The 22,145-nt window shown below is 42.9% G+C and overlaps 1 protein-coding gene across 49 annotated transcripts in view; it reads right to left on the bottom strand.

Moving 5' to 3' along the window:
• Window positions 1-12,311, bottom strand: part of SORBS1 (sorbin and SH3 domain containing 1) — a 306,881-nt gene extending 294,570 nt beyond the window's left edge. For 43 of the 49 annotated variants that reach the window (XM_020996940.2, XM_020996923.2, XM_020996943.2 and 40 more), the window contains exon 1: window positions 12,030-12,193. In XM_020996940.2, the coding sequence (XP_020852599.1) occupies window positions 12,030-12,178 (149 nt within the window). In that variant the 5' untranslated portion in view covers window positions 12,179-12,193. Of the gene's footprint in view, window positions 1-11,783; window positions 11,941-12,029 lie in introns of those variants that run through there. The other 6 variants (XM_078150962.1, XM_078150959.1, XM_078150963.1 and 3 more) reach the window with 4 other exon arrangements.
• Between the last annotated feature and the right edge of the window lie 9,834 nt (window positions 12,312-22,145).

Below are 22,145 nucleotides of genomic sequence, written 5' to 3'. Positions count from 1 at the left end.
TCTTCCAGGGACCCTATTATCTATATGCAGGAGGGGGGAACACCTTGTTCTTTGTATATTCTTAAGTTCTATTTTTTGTTTTGTCTCCTTTTTTCTTTTTTTCTTTTCTTTTCTTTTTTTTTTTTGAGACTTTCAGGGTTTTGTGACTTGCCCAGGTTCACGCAGCTGGTCCATTTCTGAGGCTGGATTTGAACTCAGGTCCTCCTGACACCAGGTGCTCTATTCACTGTGCCACCTAGCTGTCCCACATCCTTAAGTTCTACTGCCAGCCTCTGTCTCTTTTTAATCCTATGTTGTCTCAGAAAAAACACAGACTGGGAGTCAACTCCTAGGCCTGGTTGAGCTGATGTGACCTTGGGCAAATCTGGACCTCAGTTTCAAAAGATTATGGATTTAGAGCTGAAAGCAAATCTGAAAGTAGCTAGGTGGTACAAAATGCTGATAGATCAAGAAGATGAGTTCAAATCCTACTTCAGATACTGGCTGTGTGATCCTGGGCAAGTCACTTAATCTCTTTCCACCTCAGTTTCTCCATCAGTAAAATAGGGATTTTAATAATAATAACACCTACTTTTCAGGGTTGTTGTGAAGATCAAATCAGATACATAGAAATGTGAGTTCCTAGTCCAGGGTAAGTGACTTGTCCAAAGTCATACAAGTTGTATCAGAGGTAGGGTTTGAAACTAGCCAGAGCTCCTCCCCCTACAACACCCCATTTCTTCATCTGTCAGACAAAGAAAATGTCTAGATCTCTTAAAGCCCTTTCAGCTTAGCCTTTGCGGGGAAGAACAGTGAGGGCAGAGGGACCATCCAAGCTCAGCACGTGGAGATAACTCTCTCTACCCTGACAGCCTGTCATTTGTCAGGTCCGGAGCTGCGGCAGGTGAAGTCCAGTACTCACCTCTCACTAGCCAGGTCTTGGACCCTAGATTTAAATCTGTTTCTAACATGGCCTTCTACGTCAAAAATCCCTCTTAGGTTTTAGGTCTTAAACCATTGTTCATGGCTAGAGTGTGGATACAGCACTGGGCCTGGAGTCAGGAAGACCTGGGTTCAAATCTGGTCTCAGACACTTCCTAGCTGTGTGACCCTGGGCAAAATCACTTACCCTCTGTTTGCCTCAGTTTCCTCAATTGTAAAGTGAGGATAATAACAGCACCTATGTTACAGGGGTGCTGTGAAGATCAAATGAGATCATATTTGTAAAAGCACTTAACACAGTGTCTAGTATGTAGCAGGTGCTATATAAAAGCTTATTCTCTCCCCATTATAGATTTCAAGCTGGAAAGATCTTAAAAATCATCAAGTCCAAACCCTCATTTTAAGAAGATGGAACTAAGGCAATGAGGTTAAACTGACTCACCCTGGGATAAATAGCCAGAGGATATTTGAGGCAGAATTTGAACCCAGGTCTTCTGAGTCCAAGTTCAGTGCCCTATCCACCATCCCATGCTGCCTCTCTCTCTTTTTTTTAAAGCAATTGGGGTTAAGTGACTTGCCCAGGGTCACACAGCCAGTAAGTGTCAAGTGTTTGGTCTGAGTCCACATTTGAATTCAGGTCCTCCTGACTTCAGGGCCGGTGCTCTATCCACTGCGCCACCTAGCCTCCCCCATGCTACCTCTCTTGATTTGTCTTATACTGCAGTCCAGAATCTTACCCTGTACAGGAACCTCTCCCCAAGCTGGCCAACAAACCCAAACCCAAGCCGGGCAGGGTCGAATCAACACCACGGCTTGCATTCTGAAAGCCTGACAGCCCAACCCTGGCCGGCCCAGAGGTGGGACAAGGGAGAAGAGGTCACCGAGATCATAGGCTTGTGAATCATCACTGGGCTCTCCTTACCCAACATATCCTAGACTCAGGGAACTTATAATAATATGGATGTCCCAGCCAAAATGGAATCTAACCAGGAACGAACAATTAGCAAATCAGCCAATCTTCTGTTTCGACTACAAACAAGGTAATTGTTGCCTTGTAAAGCCAACAGGTTCTGCTTGATGACAAGCTATTACCAAATAAAACTACTGTACTAGGATTTCACCTGTGACTTTTGCAGTGAAGGTCCCCATGAGGAAGCCAAGCTCAAGCCAACATTTATATGTCTGAAATCAAAGCATAAGGCTTTGGTTAAACTGATTAAATTAATCATCAGTTTTTCATCCGGAAGTCTAAAGGGAAGGATAATTCATGGATGTGCTCACTAGTCTACCTTGCTGGAGTCAAATCAGCAAGAATTCACAAAGTGCCACCCCTCTTTTAATTATCTCTCATTTATCCCGTACACAGCTTGTCTGTGCATATTTGTTTACTTATGATCTTCCCCATTGGATTGTGAGCTCCTTGAGATCTGGGACTGTCTTTTGCCTTTCCTTGTATCTCTGGTACTTAGCACAGTGCCCAGTACACAGTAGGCACTTAATAAATGTTTATTGACTGACTGGCTGATAGTACTCCTCCCCTGTCCCAGGGAATCATAGGGCTAGGAAACAGAGACTGGACCTGTGATTTCATTGATATAGGAAATTTAGCAGTGAGGAAACTCTACCAATGTAAGTCATCTAGATATTTCCCTAGCACTGCCCCTTCCTCCCCCCAGGGAAAGGTAAGGGACATCTGTCAACAAGTATACTGGCCTATAGCAAATCAACGATTTATTCTTCTACAAGGAATGATTCTATTCTGCTAGAAGGAACTAGTAAAATGTGGGGACCTCCAAGATTCCTAGAGAGAACCTAGAAGACTTTTCAGTTGCTCGATTTTCTGAGTTTCTGTAGCTTGCCCCTTCCTGGCCTCACTCCCCTTCTCATCACCACCTCTCCTCCTCCCTGTAAAAGAAGAGTGGGCTTCGAGTCTTTCAAACTGTAGCTCCTCTGGGTCTCTCCCTACCCCTCCAACTAGCCTCGGTTGGAAGTATTAGGAAAGAGAGCCTCTTCCTCTCTCTACCCTTGACCAGGGCACCACTGGAAGCTCTGAATTCCAGAAAGACACCCCAGGAAAGAGAGCATATAAGAAAAGGGAGACTGTGGAGCAAGGCTGAGAAAGGATAAAGGTTCTGGTGGAAAAGCCCATCTGCCCCAGAGAGCGATCCCTGGCCGCCCGGGTACAAGTAAGCACCGGAATACAATCCTGAGGGCTTAAGTGCTGAGGCATTTGAAAATGAGCAGGTCTTGTAGAAGTAACCCCTGGCTCTGGAACACTTTGTTACTATTCCCTCTGTAGGTGGTCAGTTCTATAAACACTGTCTGCCTTGCCAACATTTTTTTTTCCACTCTGCAGTGGCCTATTAAAAAAAAAACAACCCAACAACAACAACTCGAAAGAGCCACAAGTAAATGCTACCCTTTAACCAGCAAAGCTCCGGGAGAGGAGGACGCTGGACCCAGATTCAAATTATCTATCACGTTACGCTGGCCCATGAAACCTTGGGAGAGTTATGGAATTCGTACCTCAGTTTCCTCATCTGTAAAATGAGATGAGTACCCATCCTTCTCTGAATCAAATGCTCTTGGAATTGTAAGGGACCTTAGATGCCGTCGTGTCCAACCACTCGACCAAGGCAGGAATCCTCTCCCCAGCATCCCTGACAGATGCTACCCCTGCCGGTGGTTAAACACTTCCATTCGAACATGAGACAGCTTATTTTACATCTAGACAGAGGAGGATGCATGTTATTTGGTGGAAGAGAGCCAGACTTGAAAGAGTCCCAGCTCCTTCACTTCCTAATGGTATGACCTTGGACAAACCACGTTTCCCTAGGTCTTGATGCTCTCAACTGTAAAATGACTGGGTTGGACTGTATGACTTCTAAGGTCCCCTCCAGCTCCAATGTGGTCTGGGATTCTGTGAATTCCAGCTGTTGGAAAATTCTTCCTTATCTCAAGAAGGGCAGGAATCAGACTCCCTCTAACTTCCACACATTGGTTCTTCCTTATAATTTTATTATAACACAACAGACTGTGAGGATGAAGTGAAATAAAGGGCATGGACATTCTTTCAAACTGTGAAAAGCCCTACCCAAGTATAAGATGATATGATCCATTTATTTCTAGCTCAGAGGAATCACATCTGAACCCACAACAACACAGGCCCCATAAATCACGTACATTATACACTATCTGGGGACGGCAATCTCCTTAGTGCTATGGCCACTGTCTATAAGTATCTTCTGAATTGATGCCAAAGCATAAAAGATTCCCAGTCCCATAAGACAACCATCTAACATACATCAGCCCACCCTAGCCACCAATAAAGGCTTTCACTTTTATGTTCCTCAGTTTCCACATCTGCTTTGGTTCTTCTGCCAGAGTCACAAACTTTTTATTTTCTCCCTCTTTTTTTTTAAACTAAGCACAGCTACATCAATGAAAGAATAGAATAGAATAACTAGAAAGAACCTGAGAGATCATTTAGACCAATCCTCTTGTTTTACAGACAGAGAAGCTAAAACTCAGAGATGTAAATGATGTTCTCAAAGCAACTCAGCTAGTTGACTGCACACCTAGGACAGGGCTTAGCAAAGCCTGCATGCCTTAGCAGACAATTAATAAACACTAGTTGACTTGACAAGAACCCAGGTCCCTGCTGACTTACCATTACCCTTCTCCCCCCACAACTCTATACTGCCTCTCTTTATTAAACTATCAATTGTCTGTTGGTCAGGATTTCATCAGTATATCATCAACAGGATTGGTCAGGTTTGTTAGGATATCATCAAATGAGATGATAATATATGTAAAACACTTTGCAAACATTAAGGTCATGATAATAACAACAATAACAACTTTATGAAGTACTTTATGGTTTACAAAGCACTTTACAAATATTATCTGATTTGATCCTCACAACAACCTTAGGTGCTATTATTATCTCCATTTTACAGATAAAGAAACTAAGGCAGATAAGTGACGCCCAGGATTACAAAGATGAACTCAGGTTTTCTTGACTCCAGATCCAGCTCTGTATCCCACTGCACCATCATTACTGTGATATTCTTTGTATTTTTAAAACGGTGTACATGTTATATTTGTCCCCTCACCAGGAGAATATAAGTTCTTTGAAGGCAGGAACTATTTCCTTCTTCTGTCTCTGTACCCCTGACACCTATAGCACAGTGGCTGCCCATGAAAGGCACTTAACAAATGTTTTTTTGTTTTGTTTTTAATTGAAATTGAATTGTCTTATGGTGATTCTGTCCCAGTAGAACTTGTGATCACTTTTTTTTCTAAAATAGTCTTAGGTTCAAATTTCTAGGATTCCATAAATAGATTTATCAAATCACATCTGAGTGGTGACTGCCGGTCTTAACATTCACCATTCAATACACTTTTATTCAGTGCCTTCTGTGACTATAGCCAGAAATATGGTGGGGAGGTCAAAAGTTGAATAAGTACTGGAGGGTCCCTGCCCACAGGGAGTTTACAGTCTAGTGGGGGGAGGGGAGCAGTGTTAGGCAGTGTACAAAGTAGAGAATAAGTATAAAAGAGAATTTACAACAAAGAGCAAGGAGAATACAGAAGAGGAGGCAAAGGTCACTTGTAGCCATAGCAGTTGAATAGATTCATCTTTAGTTTCTGATTTTTTTTAATGTTTATTTTATTTTTGCTTTTTTTTTTTGGTGAGGCAATCAGGGTTAAGTGACTTGCCCAAGGTCACACAGCTAGCATGAAGTCACTGAGGCCAGATTTGAATCCAGGTCCTCCTGACTCCAAGGCTGGAACCCCATCCACCGAACCACCTAGCTGACCCTTTAGTTTCTCATTTTGAGAAACTGTCACCCAGGTGTACTCTGCTTAGGTCCATCTATGTCTTTAAACAAATAAAGTCTTTAGGGGCAGCTAGGTGGCGCAGTGGATAGAGCACTGGCCCTAGATTCAGGAGGTCCTGAGTTCAAATACAGCCTCAGACACACAACACTTACTAGCTCACTTAACCCTATTGCCTAGCCTAAAAATAAACAAATAAATAAATAAATGAAGTCCTGGCTAACAAAGGCTCTGTATCAGAAACCCACTTCCATGCAACAATCAGATGACAAGCCATTCTATGGAACAAATATCTATCTTTTCTGATCCCTACTCGCAAACTGTACCATTCCACAGGACTGTTTCTTGTTACCAATATTCTACCCCTGTCAGCATGCCCTGGGTGACACAGTACTTGTGATCCTTTCTCACAGCAATCACAGTGACTGAGTTCCCACATCAAAACCCTCACACTAACTCATGCCCAGCTCCCATTTTAGAAGCTGGCCACCCAAGCTTCCAGCTCCTTTCATAAAATGAATGATTAGCCATTATTCCTGGAGGGGCCAATTCAGGCCAGGAAAGAAAACAAAACAAAACAAAAATCTGCCTTCATGGGCCCTCCCTAGACTGGAGAACCCTCAGCCTCTCCTCTCCCCCAGTATCCTCTCAGCCCTTCCCCCATCCAACAGCTTCAATATTCTGGACCTGCATGAGTGATGTTGTAGTGGGAGGAAGCGATTTTTTTAAAAAGCACTTCTCCTAGAAGAGGACATCCCTTTTGAACCATAACCAGAATGGGAAGCCTTTTTTCTAGGAAGACTCAAGGACCCACAGGAAAAGAGAGGGGAAAAGGAAAGGTTGCAAAGCAAAAAAAAAAAAAAGATAGTATTTGGCTTTGGTCAATTTAGAACAGGAAACCTAGAGCATCATTCAATAAATATGACAAATACTTCAAAATACACTTTAATTTTATATGATGGCTAGTTAAGGGGAGGCAGGTGGAGGAGAGAGGAAAAAGGAAGCCCACAGAGGGAAGAAAAGAAACTGACAGACTAGTAGATTGCTAATGAAAGGAAGGATGGAGTCAGGAGGTCTGGGGTTAAATCCTGGCTCTTCCAAGTCCCAGTGGTGGGACCTTGGCCAAGTCAATTCATCTTTCTGACCCTCGGTTTCCTAGACTATAAAAGGAGGATGATGATAGACACAGACGCACACCTCCCTCATGTGTGTGATATCAACATGTGTGATAAGTGTGATATCCACACGCAACATGAGCTGCTATTATTACTCATGTTAATAAGAGGAAGGGGAAAAGAAGCAGAAAAAAGACACAGGCTTAGGGAAAGGGAGCCAGGCTCAGTAGGTGCCAGAGGGTTCCTGCAGGTTCACCAAGCTCACACAGGCTTCAGAGGGTTATCTCTAACATTGGAGAGATAATCAGGGGATCCGGAAATATCTGTGAAATCATGAAAGGCAGAAAAAGGCCAAGGCAGGAGGAGAATCCAGTATACACTTAACCATGAAGAGGAAACAGGAAGGCAAATAAATGGACAAAGAAAGACTCCTGATGGGCACTTGGAGGAAGTCACGGAAGGACTGTCAGGCTGTTTCATATGTGAGATTCATTTATTTAAATGCAAAAAGATACTAGGCAAGTTCAGTAGGTTGTTTTGATGTTCCATGCCAATTTCAGTAAAACATTAAAATTTTAAAAGATAAGTAGGTGATTAAGCACGGGTCACAGCTCTTCAATTATCTTTTATTATCATTAAGCCTCCCAGAATCCATGGGGAGAAATTATTCTATGGGCTACCGGAAGCAATCACCAGAGAAAAGTAGATCAAATCAAGTTGGTTTAAGCCATAGGTTAGAGGACTTTTTAGTACTAGGACCAGACTCACAAGGAAGATAGCATGACATAGCAGAGTGGCAAATATAAAGTCCAAAGACGGGGGTTTGCATCTACCAAGTACCCATATGACCTCTCTAGGACTTGGTTTCTTAATCTGCAAAATGAGGGGATGGGACTAAATGACCTCTTACAGATGGGAGGAAGGGGAGCTCTTGCCGGTCATCCTGACCTATGTCTCGCCACTGGATTCCAGTGACCCCTGAGGAGAAAGGCTGATGACTTTGCACATCTCTGCCTCCCTTAAAGCCAATTCACTTGCAAGTCAAGCCATCACCCTCCTTGACGAACAATAACAACAATCTTACAGATCATCTACACTCCTAATTTTACACTGGAGGAAATTGAGTCGAGAAGAGGCAAAGGTTATCTAACTCATAAATGGCAGAGCTAGGATTTGAACCCCCAGGTTTTCCGATCCCAAGTCCATGGCTCCTACTACTTAATACCATCATCTCTGATATTCTATCTTTGGAAAGAAAGCTTTCCCCTACCCACAACGGCTGAAAGCTTTCTATTAAGAAATTGAGTACTCCAAAGAAAACAACAGCTTAGAGGGCATAGAAAGAAGGAAATGTGACTTGATTTGAAAACTACATTGAGCTGTCTTATCAAATTGTAGCACCCCTACTCCACCCCTCAACTGTTCCTTCCCATGTTACTGCTGCACCAAGGGATGATTATGCGGCCCCCACTGAGTCAAATTCTTGAGGAGGCCCTGGCACCATTTTACCTTCTCAAACTAGTCTAGGGCTAATTTGAGATGTCAAAAGTGACTCCAAACTCATTCAGACCTTCTGTGAACCAATCCTAACCCAAATTCTCCAACCTTATCATAAGGAAAATAAATATCACATAAGAAAGACATATTTTAATATTTTTGACTTCCAATAGAAGCATACTATTAGCACCTTATTTGGAAGTCCAGGCCCCTTTCCTCCTCTCCTTCCTTAGTCCTTAGTATCCAGCTATTGACTCTCTTTTGATGGTTACAAGGGGTCCATACAATCAGATTTCACTCATTCACCCTAACCAGGGGAAAGGCCAGTCTGAGTGATAAATCACATGCCAACGAGCCATCATGCTGTAAGGTAAAGAAGAAAGAAGCATTGGTCTAGTCATGAAGGATTCTAGCCAAAGGGATCTCAGAGATCATCTCATTTCAAAGCCTTCATTTTACACATAAGGAATCTGAGGTCCAGAGAAGGGAAGGGATCACCCCAAAATGCACAGCTAATAAGAAATAGGATGGAGACTCAGATCCTCTGACTCCAAATTCACTGTCCTTGGCTGTAACCCTTGGGCAAATCATTTCACCTCCTTAGGCCCCTGTTACTTAATTTGTAACATTAGGGGGAGAGGGGTAGATATAATGTTTGTACCACCTATGTCACAGAGCTGCTATGAGGATAAAATAACATATGTAAAATGCTTTATAACAGTAAAAGTACCATATGATGATGAGCTGTTATATTAGCTTTGAGGACATAAAATCACCCTGATAACCAGACTGGGAAAGGGAGGTGAAGACTATGTACTCAGAGAATCCTTTTACCAGATGTTAATAAGCTCCTATTGCTCAAAGGCTTCAGTGGGCTAACATTTCCTTTATTCGGACTCTTCATTCACTGAGCCAACCTGCACTTTTTCTCCTACAGAGGAAGGATGACAAAAGGCTCGGCTGAACAGATGAATACCCTAAATGAGGGTACTGTTGGCAGAGAGAGCTCTTGTCACCTGGGGTGTTAGCTGCTTAGGCCCACTTAAGTCTCTAAACAAATAAAATCCTGGCTAACAAGAGCTCTGTATGTGAAAGCCACTTCCATGTAACAGTCAATCAGATGACAATCCATTCTGCACAACAAATATCTATTTTTTCTGATCCCAGCTTGCAAAATGTAACACTCCATAGGACTAACTGTGCCTGGTCTGTACAGTATTGTATTGTAGTGGGAAGACAGGGTATGGACAGAAGAAAGGAGAGCTGAAAAGTTTTGTTTTGTTCTGACTCTTAAAATAATAATAGCAGCTCACATTTCTATAGCGTGTCTCTTCAATAATCCCACTAATCAATGTTATAACCCCCATTTTATAGCTGAAGAATCTGGATTGGAAAAGTTAAGTAATTTTCCCAGGGTCAAAGGGTTAGCTAGTAAGTGTCAGAGTGGAGGACCTGAACCTGGGTCTCTAGACTATTAAGACCAACACTCTTTCCAGCTGCTGCACTCCCAAAATGTTTTCTCTCCCCACACCCCAATCAAACATCCCAATCACCACCCTTCTGAAAACCTTAGTTGAACTATGTGACTTCTGATATCCCTTCCAGCTCAAAATCTACAGCATTCTGGCTTTGGGAAGAGGAGGGTACCAGTGAGGGAAGGTTCAAAGAGGTTTTCATTTGCTAATTTACCCAGGGGAAACTGCTTGGGTTTCATGTCATCTCCAGGTGCTCCAAACTTAGAATGAGATTTCTGCCTTCCCCTTAAAGGCTCTTTCCCCTAACCCTAACTACCAAGCAGATGCCTCCCTGCTACCCCAGGTGCACAGAGAAGAGAAGGCACTGGGTCTGCTCATCCACACAACTCCTTTCTCTCCAGCTATGTCACACACACACACACACACACACACACACACACACACACAGAGCTCTGTAGGCAGTCATAGAATGTTAGAACTCAAAGAAGCCTGAAAAATTATAGAATCATGGAAGTATTTTAGAGGTCATCTAGTTCAACCCCACTCATTTCACAGATGAGGAAACTGAGGCGCAGAGAGGTAATGTGAAATCTGGATCAGGAGGATGTGAAGATCTAGCAAATGCTCTTTTACAATTGGGGAAACTGTCCCCTTGTGTCTTCATTTCCTATCCTCTTCCCAAAAAAAGAAAATCCACTTAAACCATTCATCCCATTCTTTTCTACCAATTTATCTTCAGAACCGCTACCACTACCAAGCAAGGACCACCCCAGTTAAAATGGTACTCTTGTAACATGAGATCAAGCCTAGGAGAGGCAGCTTAAAATAAAAATTATTCCCAGTAAGTGCTAGGCTTGTCCTCACTGATCTTCCAGGGGAGGGAGGGAAGGGTCAGGGGCCCTTTTAACACCAGCCAGCTTCCACCGTGCTCTCCAAATACATCCCTTCCCTACTGATGCAGAAATCAATTCAGGCAAGCAGGCCTTGTGACCAAAAAAGAGCATAGAGAACTCACTGTTTCAAGAAATTCAAAGGCTCTGCCCAAACATGCTGAGAAAACCCTGGCTTTTGACGAAACAAGCCGAGCACAGCAGGGTCCCCCTTCCACTTTTATGTGGCAATTTAATAGTGCAATAAATTTCTCTCCCTCCTTAAAGAAAGCATGCACTGGTGGATTTCAAAGACATCTGATGACAACGGCCGCATCAGGGCTGCAGAATTCTGTAGCTCATGTCAGTAGGAAGACTGGCACAGTCAGACACAACCTTTGATGGATATCTGGAATGGAGCTATCATTTAACCAGGGAGGCCACATCAGAAAACTGCAATATTGTGTTGAGAGCCGCTCTGCCAATCCAGACAGTTGTATTATTTTCTTCCCCTCCATGAACTGTTAAAAAAGACTTTCCTCCCGACAAGTGGGAAGAGGGACTCTGGGTGGGAGGCGGGGTGCAACTAAGCTCTTTATGATAGCAATGAGACTGATGTCCAGTCGGTTGTCGGTCGGTCTGTCTCGCTGCTCCACCAAAGTATTCAAGGAACATCTAACCCAGGGATGCATGCTTGGTTTACAGCGCCCAGGGCGGGCAGGCGACGCTGACAATCGTGTCATCAATGGAGACGCCGATGAATGAACACCTGGGATGCTAGCACCAGAATCTCCCATCCACCCACCCAAACCATTCCGCCTCTCTCGGTCTCTGTTGCAGCTGGTGTGGAATTCTCTACCTACAGCTTTACTTCACAATGCAAACCCACCCCTCCCGAGCTCCGGAGCTCCCCCCACCCATCTATTTTGCAGGATGAACATTTCCCTCCACTGCCACCTTCCTCACGGAGGACTGACACCCCCTCCCTCCCCAAGCGGCCGGGGTCTTCGCAGGAGTCCCTGGGAGCAGCCCGAGAAGAGCCCCGTCTGGGGCTATCATTTTACCTTTCCACATACTACGTGCTGCTGTGGCCCCGGGAAAGGGGACCTGGAGTCCCCTCCACCAGATGGCCTTTCGAAAGCACCTCCTCCGGGCGCTCCAGACAAAGGGATTCCTAGCTGGGGGGGTGGGGGGCCGCGCCCAGGGGCTCCAGGACCCTCCGCAGTAATCCGAGGGAAAGTTGCGCGCGCGCGCGCAGAGCCCAACCAGGAGCCCGGGGCGGGAGCAGGAGCAGAAGGAGGAGGATTTACCTTGGTGATGCAAGCCCGTGCCCTTGCTCCCCTAGCACTCCATGCTGCAGCTCGCCCTGCTCTGTTTTTCTGTGACACAGAACTGACTTCACCGACACATGAGCCGCGGGCCAATGGGCGGCTGCGGCCTCCCCCTCATTAACATGCATCTGGAATCCTCCACTCGGGCCGAGCCTGGCCGGCGGGAGGAGTCGGTCCTTTCCTCCGCTCGTGGCAGTGACAGGAAGGGGCGTGGATGCCAATGGGAATCGAGGAAGCCGCCGAGCCTGCCCAGCCTCCCCGGCTCATTGTCAGACTCCTCGGGGGCTGCTGCTACTAATGTTTATTCCCCAAAGATAAAAGCGAGGGAAGGGGTGTTGTTACTCCTTCCTGGCGTGAAGGCTCCAGACTCGGGATCTCTTAAAAATACTTTGCTGTCTGGCCCTTCAAGCCTGCGTAGACTTGGACTGGGACGGGGACCTGCCCTTGCATTCAGGGGCTGGACGTGAAAACGCTCGGAGAGGCGCTGGAGCGGACACACGTTTAGAGCGCCGAGGGACCTCAGAAGGGCATCTAATCCAACCCCCCTCACTTGGCAAATGAGGAAACTGAGGCCCAAAGTAGCATTAGTCCTGGTAGTGCGTGAAAGAGTTGGCATTTGAAACCAAGTTCTGTGACTCCACATCCAGGATTCCATCCAGGGCTCCATGGAAACCCATTTCCCACAGAAAGAATGGCATACTTAATAATTATGACATTTGAGTAGCAATGATATCAATGCATGTAGTTCTCTCCCACAACAACCCCTGAGGCGAGTATTTATCAAGCCAATATATCATCCCCATTTTACAGATAAAGGACCTCCGGCTCAGAGGCATTACCATCCCTAATCTGCCCCTGGCTCAGGGATTTCTCTGCGAATACCTCCAGTCAGCCTATTCCTTGCCCCCTCCCCAAACACACACCAAGAACTCCCTTTCTCCTATGATCTTAAGAATTTAGGGAAATTGAAAGATCTTTGGCTTGCAAAGAGATTGGGAGCGTCAGTGGTAGATTTTGTGGTATAGGTTGAGCTAAAAATAATAGTGCATTGGGATAGCCAAGGAAGGTTTCTGGAATTTGAGAGGAGCCCTGAAGAATGAAGAACCAGGGTCCAGGACCTGCTCCAATACAGATCCCGACTATTCCATGACTTACAGTCTTCGAGAAGTGCCTGAGACTAAAAGAGCTTGAGCAACTTGACCAGACCACACAGCTAGGAAATATAAGAAGATGTAAACCCAGGTCTTTTCCACTCAAAGTCGGATTCTGAAGCCCAGCTATCTCTATGGACCACAGCAATTTGCAACACTTTTACAAAACACTTTTAGGAGGCAGTAGGGCATAAGTAGAAAGCTGGCTTCAGAGCCTAGAAGACCTAGGTTCATCAAATCCTGCCTCTGACACAGCCTGGCTGTGTGACCCTGGGCAGGTCACTTAACATCTTCTCTGAGAACATCACAGAAATTAAGACCCAGCAAAAGTGCAGATCCTTGACAGGCTTAATTAAATGGTAGGCTAGGGAAATATCATAGTTTACCTAGACGTTAGCCAAGTATCCTTAGCACTTGGCATGGTGCTTAGTACATTGTAGGCATTTAATAAATGTTTATTGACTAACTTTAGTTAAGTATTACGTGTTATTTTTGTGGAAAACATGTAGGGATGTGACAAAGGTGTCAAACTCAAATGGAAACAGAGTCCACCAAACCAACATATAATAGATTGTATATCAGCTTAGAAAACCATATATTAACATTATCTGTGTTCTATTGCATTTTTATTTATTTTGTTAAATATTTCTCAATTACATTTTAATCTAGTTGGGCTCTGTGTGTGTGTGTGTGTGTGTGTGTGAGAGAGAGAGAGAGAGAGAGAGAGAGAGAGAGAGAGAGAGAGAGAGAGAGAGAGAGAGAGAGATACCCCTGGGCTGGGCAATACATACATTCTGAATTGGTTGAATGCCCTCACTCAAACTACAGTTAATGGTTGAGGCAGCATAGCAGACCAAAGAGAGTTAGCCAAGGAAACCTGAGCTCAAGCCCTGTCTTTAACATATACTGCCTGTATGACCTTGAGTGAGTCACCTAACCTCTCAGTGTTCTAGATAACTCTAACACTATAAATTGCATCGATGGTACTGACCTGGCTGGCAGAGGGAGTTTCTTCATGTGGGAGTTCCCTATACCAGTAAAATCAAATATCCAGTCCCTATAGCATTTTTGCTTTTTTATGTATTTTCATATATATTATCACTTTTTTTTCCTCGAAGGGGACATAGTATATTGATCAGCAGAGAGGAGACAGGTTGGAACTCAAGAGATTAAGAGAGAGAGAGAAGAGTAAAGGATTATAGGCACTAACACCCCCCTGGAACAAAGGGTTCATATTGGGGAGCAGTGGGAGTAGGCTGATTGCATAGGGTGGGACCAGATCAATAGAGTCTTACTGTTAGGCTGACTTAATCTGAAAGGGAGTCATAAATGGGAGATTGACAGGATCATAGAATGTGAAGATCTGGAAGGTCCCTTAGATCTTATCTAGTCTAATCTTTCACCACATCAATGGATCCTGTCCATAACATTCCTGACAGATGGTCCAACTAGCAGCCCTTGAAAATTTCCAGTGACAAAGGACAATTTGTGAGGCAGCCGGTCCCATTGTTGGACAGCTCAAATTGCAGGAAAATTCTTTGTCAATCTGATACAAATTCACCTACCTGTACTTGCTATCAGCTTGCACTTGCTGACAACTCCTGTGGAGAAGGTGCCAGCCATCCCTACCAACTGCCAAGCAATCACTCACTGTGAAGTAGGCAAACTAGCCCAGATGAGGGAGCAAGGCACCTTGGGACAGAGAGCCCAATTCCCTGAACCTGGCAATTGCCTTGGGAATGGCAGTGGCCTCCAACCCACTGATCCTGCTTCCAGCCTGGGTCCTGAAGCCATCACTGGGGAGAAATCACTATGGTAGAATCACAACCAGTGGTATAGTTAGCAGTGACTTGAAAACAGCGCTTCATAAATGCTTGTGAACTTGAAACCAACACCAAAAGCTAACAATTGGCTACTGCCAATTTCTACCACCAAAGGCCTTGGCACTGTCAAATGATTCAGCATCAGAAACTGCTATGATTTTTTCAATAGAAATGACATTTAAAAGGAGGCATTGACATCTGCTTTATTACTGTACCTTAAGGACCATGGGACAGGCCATCTGACTCACAGCTGAAATCTGTTTTCATCTCTCATTAGAATGTAAATTCCTTGAGAGTAGAGACTGTCTTACTTTTCTATTTGCACCCCCAGAACTTGGCATGCTACTTTGCCCGTAGTAAGGGATTAATAAGTCATTTGTTCATTTATTAGAACCTTCACTATACCAATGGAAAGTAGCTAATGAATTCTTGATTTGCCTTTGGTAATTTCATTCTTTAAAAGGTAGAGGAAATGAAAGAAACTGCTTTTCTGGACCTAATTAAGCTGAATAAAGTTGAATTTTTTTGATAGAATAGAAGTGATGGAGACTGTGTGGAAAAAAATTCATGATAGATGAGAAGAAATCTGGGCAAAGCCTGACACTCAAGATTTTTGGAGGGGTCATTTCATAGTGTTCAGGAAAAGGGTATGAATTCATGGCATAAAACCTCATAGCAGAAGGCAGTCAGATAGGGAGGGAAGTGCTCAAGGATGAAATGCTAATGGCATAAATACAAATAATTCCAATAACAAGTATAAGGGGTGAGGGAAGACTGATGGATGAATTTACTGAATATCTTATTGACAACTTAAGTTTTTAACAAATAGAAGCAAAATTAAGTCATTTTAATGAACAGCATGGTCTCAGGATGAACCGAGGCAGGAAAAGAAAGAACTTTTCAAAAATCGATGTTAGGGCCAAAAGGAAGACCAAAAATGGGATAGGACTAAAGTTCAGGGTGGATGGATTGATAATAATAGGTGTTTCAGAGAGAAGGTAGAATACAATTTTGATTCTTTCTCTCTGATAGGCAATGTAGCATAGTAGATAGAGCACTGGACCTACATTTAGGAAGTCAGATTCAGATCCTGCCTCTGACACTTACAAACTTTGTGATCATTTGCCCACACTGGGCCTCAGTTTCCTCATCTGTAAAATGGGGAAAATTTATGCTTGTCATGCTTAACCTATCAAGAGTTGTGAGGCACAGAAAAGATTATTTATGTAAAGCCCCTTGCAAACCTTAATGTGCTACATAAATGTCAGTTATTAATTTTGTGTTTGTCTATCCAAAAAATGATCTTTACACTAGGAAGGCTTGAACACAAATGGTTAACAAGGATTTGAAACTTAATGTCAGTGAAGAGATGGAAAGAGAGGACCTAGGTGTTCTCAAATGAGTTCGGATCACTGGACCTGAACAAACTACTTCCCAAAGTACTGAAAGAACTGACAGGTGTAATTACTAGACATTGACACTGACCTTTGAAGAACTAGAAAGAATGAGAGGTGCCTTGAAGCTGGAAATGGGCAGATATTTTCTAAAAAGAGAATAGGGTGGAGTTTTCCAGTAACATGCCAGTGAACCCGACTTGAATTTTGACAAAAGTCTAGGATATATTATTAAAGTGATGGTTTATGAGCATTTAGACAAGGAAGTAGGAATCGTTAAAAGCCTAGAATAGCTTTATCAGGAGCTGGCCATGCCAGACTAACCTCATTTCCTTTCCTGACAAGGTTACTAGACTGGTAGATCAAGAGAATGGCATACACCTCTGGAGTGGGGGGTTGGCTTGGAACACATACTCCATTGAGTATGCATGGAGCTGAGCAGAACTCCCCTGGGACGATAAAGCAATCACCATGGGTCAACATGGCAGCAGCAAGGAGTGCCCATGTCAAAGAGAATTGGCCTCTGAGCCAGGAAGAGACATCCATTCCATAGACTTTAAAGAAAGAGACATCTTCCATATTTGATAGACTCCTTCCTATCTTTTGAACATGTGACACACCCCTGTCCCACCCACACCCCATGAGTGAGGAAGCTTCCCCTACCCTGGTAACTATGGTGAATGGTGACTTCCAATTCATGGGCTGCTTACATGAAGCTAACCTTGGGAATGATAAAGATGAAGAATGAGCAAGGGAGACTGAGAAAGAGTGGTCAGAGGTGGAGGAGGAAAACTGGAAAGAGTAGAGTCACAACAACCCAGAGAGGAAAGAGTGGTCAGTGGTGCCTAATGCTGCAAAGACATTTTGGAAGGAGAGCTGAGAAGATACCATCAGATCTGTTACACCGATAACTTTAGAGAGAGTAGTTTTAGTTAAGTGATAAGGTTAGAAGCCAGATTGCAAAGGTCTGAAAGGAGTGAGAAGAGAGGAAGTGGAGGCAGTGAACGTAGATAGCTTTTTCTAAGAGTCTGGCTAAAAAAGGAGGAAAAATAGAATGATAGATTGAAGGGTTGTGGTAGAGTCTTGTGAAGGTTTTTTAAGGATGCAGGAGATGGGTATGTTTATAAGCAGCAGAGAAAGAACCAATGAACAGGGAGAAACTGAAGATAGAAGAGAGAATGCAGGTAACTGAGGAAGCAATTTGCTTGCAAAGATGGGAGGGGAGGAGATCAAGAACTTATGTAGAGGGATTTACTTGGCAAGGAGAAAAACTGCCTCACTAACAGAGACTAGAGGAAAGAATAGAGGATGATTTCAATTTTGAGATGAAGGGAAGGAAAAGAAAGGGAACTCATAGCAAATGGCCTCCATTTTCTCAGTCAAATAAAAGATGAGGTCCCGAGATAACAGGGGGAAAAGGAGGTGTGGAACGCTGTAGTAGAGAAGAGCTTTCAAATCGCTTCTGAGGGTAATGGGACAAGGAATCAATTAGGGAGATAAAAAGATTGCCTTGCTTCAGTGAAGAGATATTTGAGATTAGATAATATAAACAGATAAGGTAATTTGGAATTGGTTGAATGACTGAACCCAAAGAAAACTCACTAATGGGTCCAAGTCATCTTGGGGATAAGACTCTAACAGAATCCCCCAGGATCTGTCTTTGGCTCTGTTCTTCAGTATTTTTCTCAGGAACTTAGATGAAGGCATATAAGGAATCAAGTTTTCAGATGACATGAGCTTTTTTTCTTAATCCTCATCCTTCTTGACTTCTCTATAGCATTTAGATATGCTGACAGTTCTCACATCCTGGATATTCTTTGATCTCAAGTTTTTCCTGACACTGCTCTCACTTGATTTTCACCTCACCTGTCTCTTTTGCTGATTCATCATCCTTATCATTCCTCCTCATTTGAGGTATAGCCCAAAGCTCTGCCTTGGGCCCTCCTCTTTTCTTTCTCTGCTCTCTCTCACTTGATGACCTCATCCACTCCCACGGGTTCAATTACCCTCCAAATACAGTTGATTCCCAGACCCACATATCTAGCCTTTGTCTCTTTCCCAAACTTCAGTCAAGCATCTTCAACTACCTATGGGACATTTAAAATTCTATGCCCCATAGGAATCTCAAACTCAACATGATCAAAAGAAAATCATAATCTTTCTCCCACCCACCCCCGATAAAACTCTGACCTTAATTATTTCTGCCAAGGGTAGTACCAGCATTCTTCCAGTTATGTTACCCAAGTTCACAATTTCATTGTCATCCCTGAATCCTTACTCTACCATATCCCATTATCTGATCATTTGCCAAATCTTACTGCTTCTACTTCCACAACATTTTTCCTATCTGTTCCCCTCTTTCACCTCTCACACTCACCTTCTCTGTTTAAGCCACCTTCTCTCACCTGTATTATTGTGATAGCCCCTTAGCTGGCCTCCCTAACTGAAGCCTCTCCCTGTTCCCATCCATCCTGCACACATCTGCTGGCATGATTTTCCTAAAATGTGTGTCTGCCCAGGTGACTCCCCTATTCAGTGAATCCCAGTGGCTCCCTATTGACTTAAATATTAAATACAAATTCCTCCAGTTGGCTTTTAAAGCACTTTGTAGCCTGGCCCCAACCCATCTCTTCAGCTTTTTTATTATTATCCCTCATCCTGCACACTATGGTCCAGCCAGGGTGGTCTTCTTGCTGTTCCCCACACATAAAATTCCCATTCCAAATGCTCCATCTTACCCGGGCTGCCTCTCATGCCTAGAATGCACACCCTCCTCACTTTTGCCTCTAAGGATCCCTTGTTTCCTTTAAAACTCAGCTCAGATATCACCATCTATATGAAACCTTTATTGGTCTCCTTAGTTATTAGTACTCTCTTCTGTAAAACTGCCTGTATCTACTTATATATCTACATGTTGTTTTCCCCAAAAGAACATAAACTCTTTGAGGGCAGGTTGTCTTTCATTGTTGTCTTTGTGTTCTCGGTATCTAGTATTAGTGCTTAACACATAGTAGCTAGCCTAACAGCTATTGCAAACCCAGTATGCAAAAATGTCTTGACAGGCTAGAGTGGTCGGTTGAATATAATAAGATGAAATTTAATAAAAATGTAAAGTCCTACACTTAGATTCAAAAAAATCAACCACACAGACACAGTTGAGGAAGGGAATGAATACCCATTTATTAAGTGTCTACTATGTGCCAGAAACTGTGCTAAGTCCCTTGCCCAGAGGTACAAAGCTAGTCAATGTCTAAAGAAAGATTTGAACTCAGATCACACAGACTGCAGGCTCAGTGCTACATCCATGGTACTCCTTAGCCACCTAGGTACAGAATGAGGGAAGTGGGGCTAAGCAACCATCCTGTAAAAAAGGAAGAAAGTCGAAAGGGGGTCAGAGTCAAAATGGCAGAGTGAAGTGAGCATTTTATCTGAGATTTCCCTCTAATCAACTTTCAAAAGTGGCTCAAACTGAATTGTGAGTGGGAAAACCGGCAAAAAGGTCACAGTGAGTCATTTTTTCCGGCTTGGGATGGTTTCGGAGGACAGATAATGAGGTCTGTGGACACTGCAGTGGGAGCAGGCTGGGAGCACAGCACAGAGGAAATGGCACCAGTGGGCCCAGTGCCCAAGCACAGTAAGGGGGCCAAACCGCTGGTCAGAAAAAGTTTCCAAGGACAAATCCCTGCGCTAGTACTTGGCAGAGGATCAGGATCAAGCACAGTTTATGAGCTCCACTGTCCATCAGCCAGGTCCAAGTTGCAGTTCCAAGGTGGAGAGGAGCGGTGGCAGTGGTAAGCAAGAGCAAAGGCCCTACCTGGTTAAGGACCAGAGTGCAAAGCAGGGGGCAATGATCAGACCTCTACCCAGATCATACCACCGTGGAAGCACTGAAAACTTAGAAAGCTCACACTGTGAAAATAGCAGGACGTAAATGTCAGAAGATTGGGCCAGACATTCCCCCATTCTCAAAGGTGACTAGAACCTAACTCTAACATCAAATCTAAAGTTAAAAAATAATCTGGAAAAAATTAGTAACAATTTTTTAAAAAAAGGAACCTGACCATAAAAATCTAATATGACAGGGAAGCGCAAGACACAAACTCAGAAGAAGACAATGACTTGAAAATATCTACAAGCAAAGCCTCGGGGGAAAATTAAGACTGGAAACAAACTCAACAAGAAATTCTTGATGAACTAAAGAAAGAGATTGTTAAAAATGTTTTAAAAATCAAATAAGAATGACAGGGGGAAATTGAGAAAAGAAATGAGAACAAGGCAAGAAAATTATGAAAACAGAATTAGCAGCTTGTTAAAAGAAGCACAAAAAACCATTGAAGAAGATAGCTCCTTAAAAATTAGAATTGGTCAAGTGGAAGCTAATGACTCTATAAGATATTGAGAAACAATAAAACAAAGTCAAAAGCCTGGAAAAAATGGAATAAAATTGGAAATGTATTATAGGAAAAACAATTGACCTGGAAAATATATTGAAGAGAAATAATTTTAAAATTATTGAACTACCTGAAAGCCATGATTTTTAAAAAGAGCCTAAACATCACATTTCAAGAAATTACAAAGGAATGCTGCCGAGATATCATAGAGCCAGAGGACGCAGTAGAAACTGAAAGAATCTACTGATCATCTCCTTTAAAAAATCCCCAAATGAAAACTTCCAGGAATAATATAACCAAATTCTAGAGCTTCCAGTCAAGGAAGAAAGCAGACAGAAAGAAACCAGTCAAATGTTGTAGATTTACAGTCAGAATCACACAAGATTTACCTACCAAAACAAACCCAGGAACTCTATGAACACAATTACAAAACACTTTTCACACAAATAAAATCAGATCTAAATAACCGGAAAAACATCAGTTGCTCATGGGTAGGCCAAGCTAATATACTAAAAATGACAATCCTACCTAAGCTAATTTACTTATTCAGTGCCATACCAATCAAACTACCAAAAAATTATTTTATAGAGTTAGAAAAAATAATAACAAGATTCATTTGGAAAAAGAAAAGGTCCAGAATATCAAAGGAACTAATGAAAAGAAATGCAGGGGAAGGTGGCCTAGCAATTCCAGATCTTAAATTGTATTATAAAGCAGCAATCATCAAAACTGCTTGATACTGGCTAAGAAATAGGGAGGTGGATCAGTGGAATAGGTTAAATATGCAAGACACAGTAGTCAATGACTATAGCAATCTATTATTTGATAAATCCAAAGACCCCAGCTTCTGGGATAAGAACCCACTCTTTGAAAAAAACTGCTGGGAAAACTGGAAAAGAGTATGGCAGAAACTAGGCATAGACCCAAATCTCACACCATATACCAAAATAAAGTCAAAATGGGTTCAGGACTTAGATATAAAGGCTGATACCATAAGTAAACTGGGAGAACAAGGAATAGTTTACCTATCAGAACAGAAGAATTCATGACCAAACAGGAGATAGAGAACATTATGAAAAGCAAAATGGATAATTTTGATTACATTAAATTGAAAAGTTTTTGCACAAACAAAGCCAATGCAACTAAGATTAGAAGGAAGGTAGAAAATTGGGAAAGAATTTTTACAACCAGTCTCTCTGATAAAGGCCTCATTTCTAAAATATATGAGAATTAAGACAAATTTATAACAAACAAGCCATTCCCCAATTGATAAATGGTCAAAGGATATGAACAGACAGTTCTCAGATGAAGAAATTAAAGCCATCTATAGTCATAT

This window comes from Phascolarctos cinereus, unplaced genomic scaffold (genome assembly GCF_003287225.1).
Source record: "Phascolarctos cinereus isolate Bilbo 61053 unplaced genomic scaffold, phaCin_HiC Scaffold_3;HRSCAF=262, whole genome shotgun sequence".
Classification (NCBI taxonomy): Eukaryota; Metazoa; Chordata; class Mammalia; order Diprotodontia; family Phascolarctidae; genus Phascolarctos; species Phascolarctos cinereus.
Note: the sequence above shows the minus strand (reverse complement) of the source record. Positions and strands in the feature narration are given on the sequence as shown.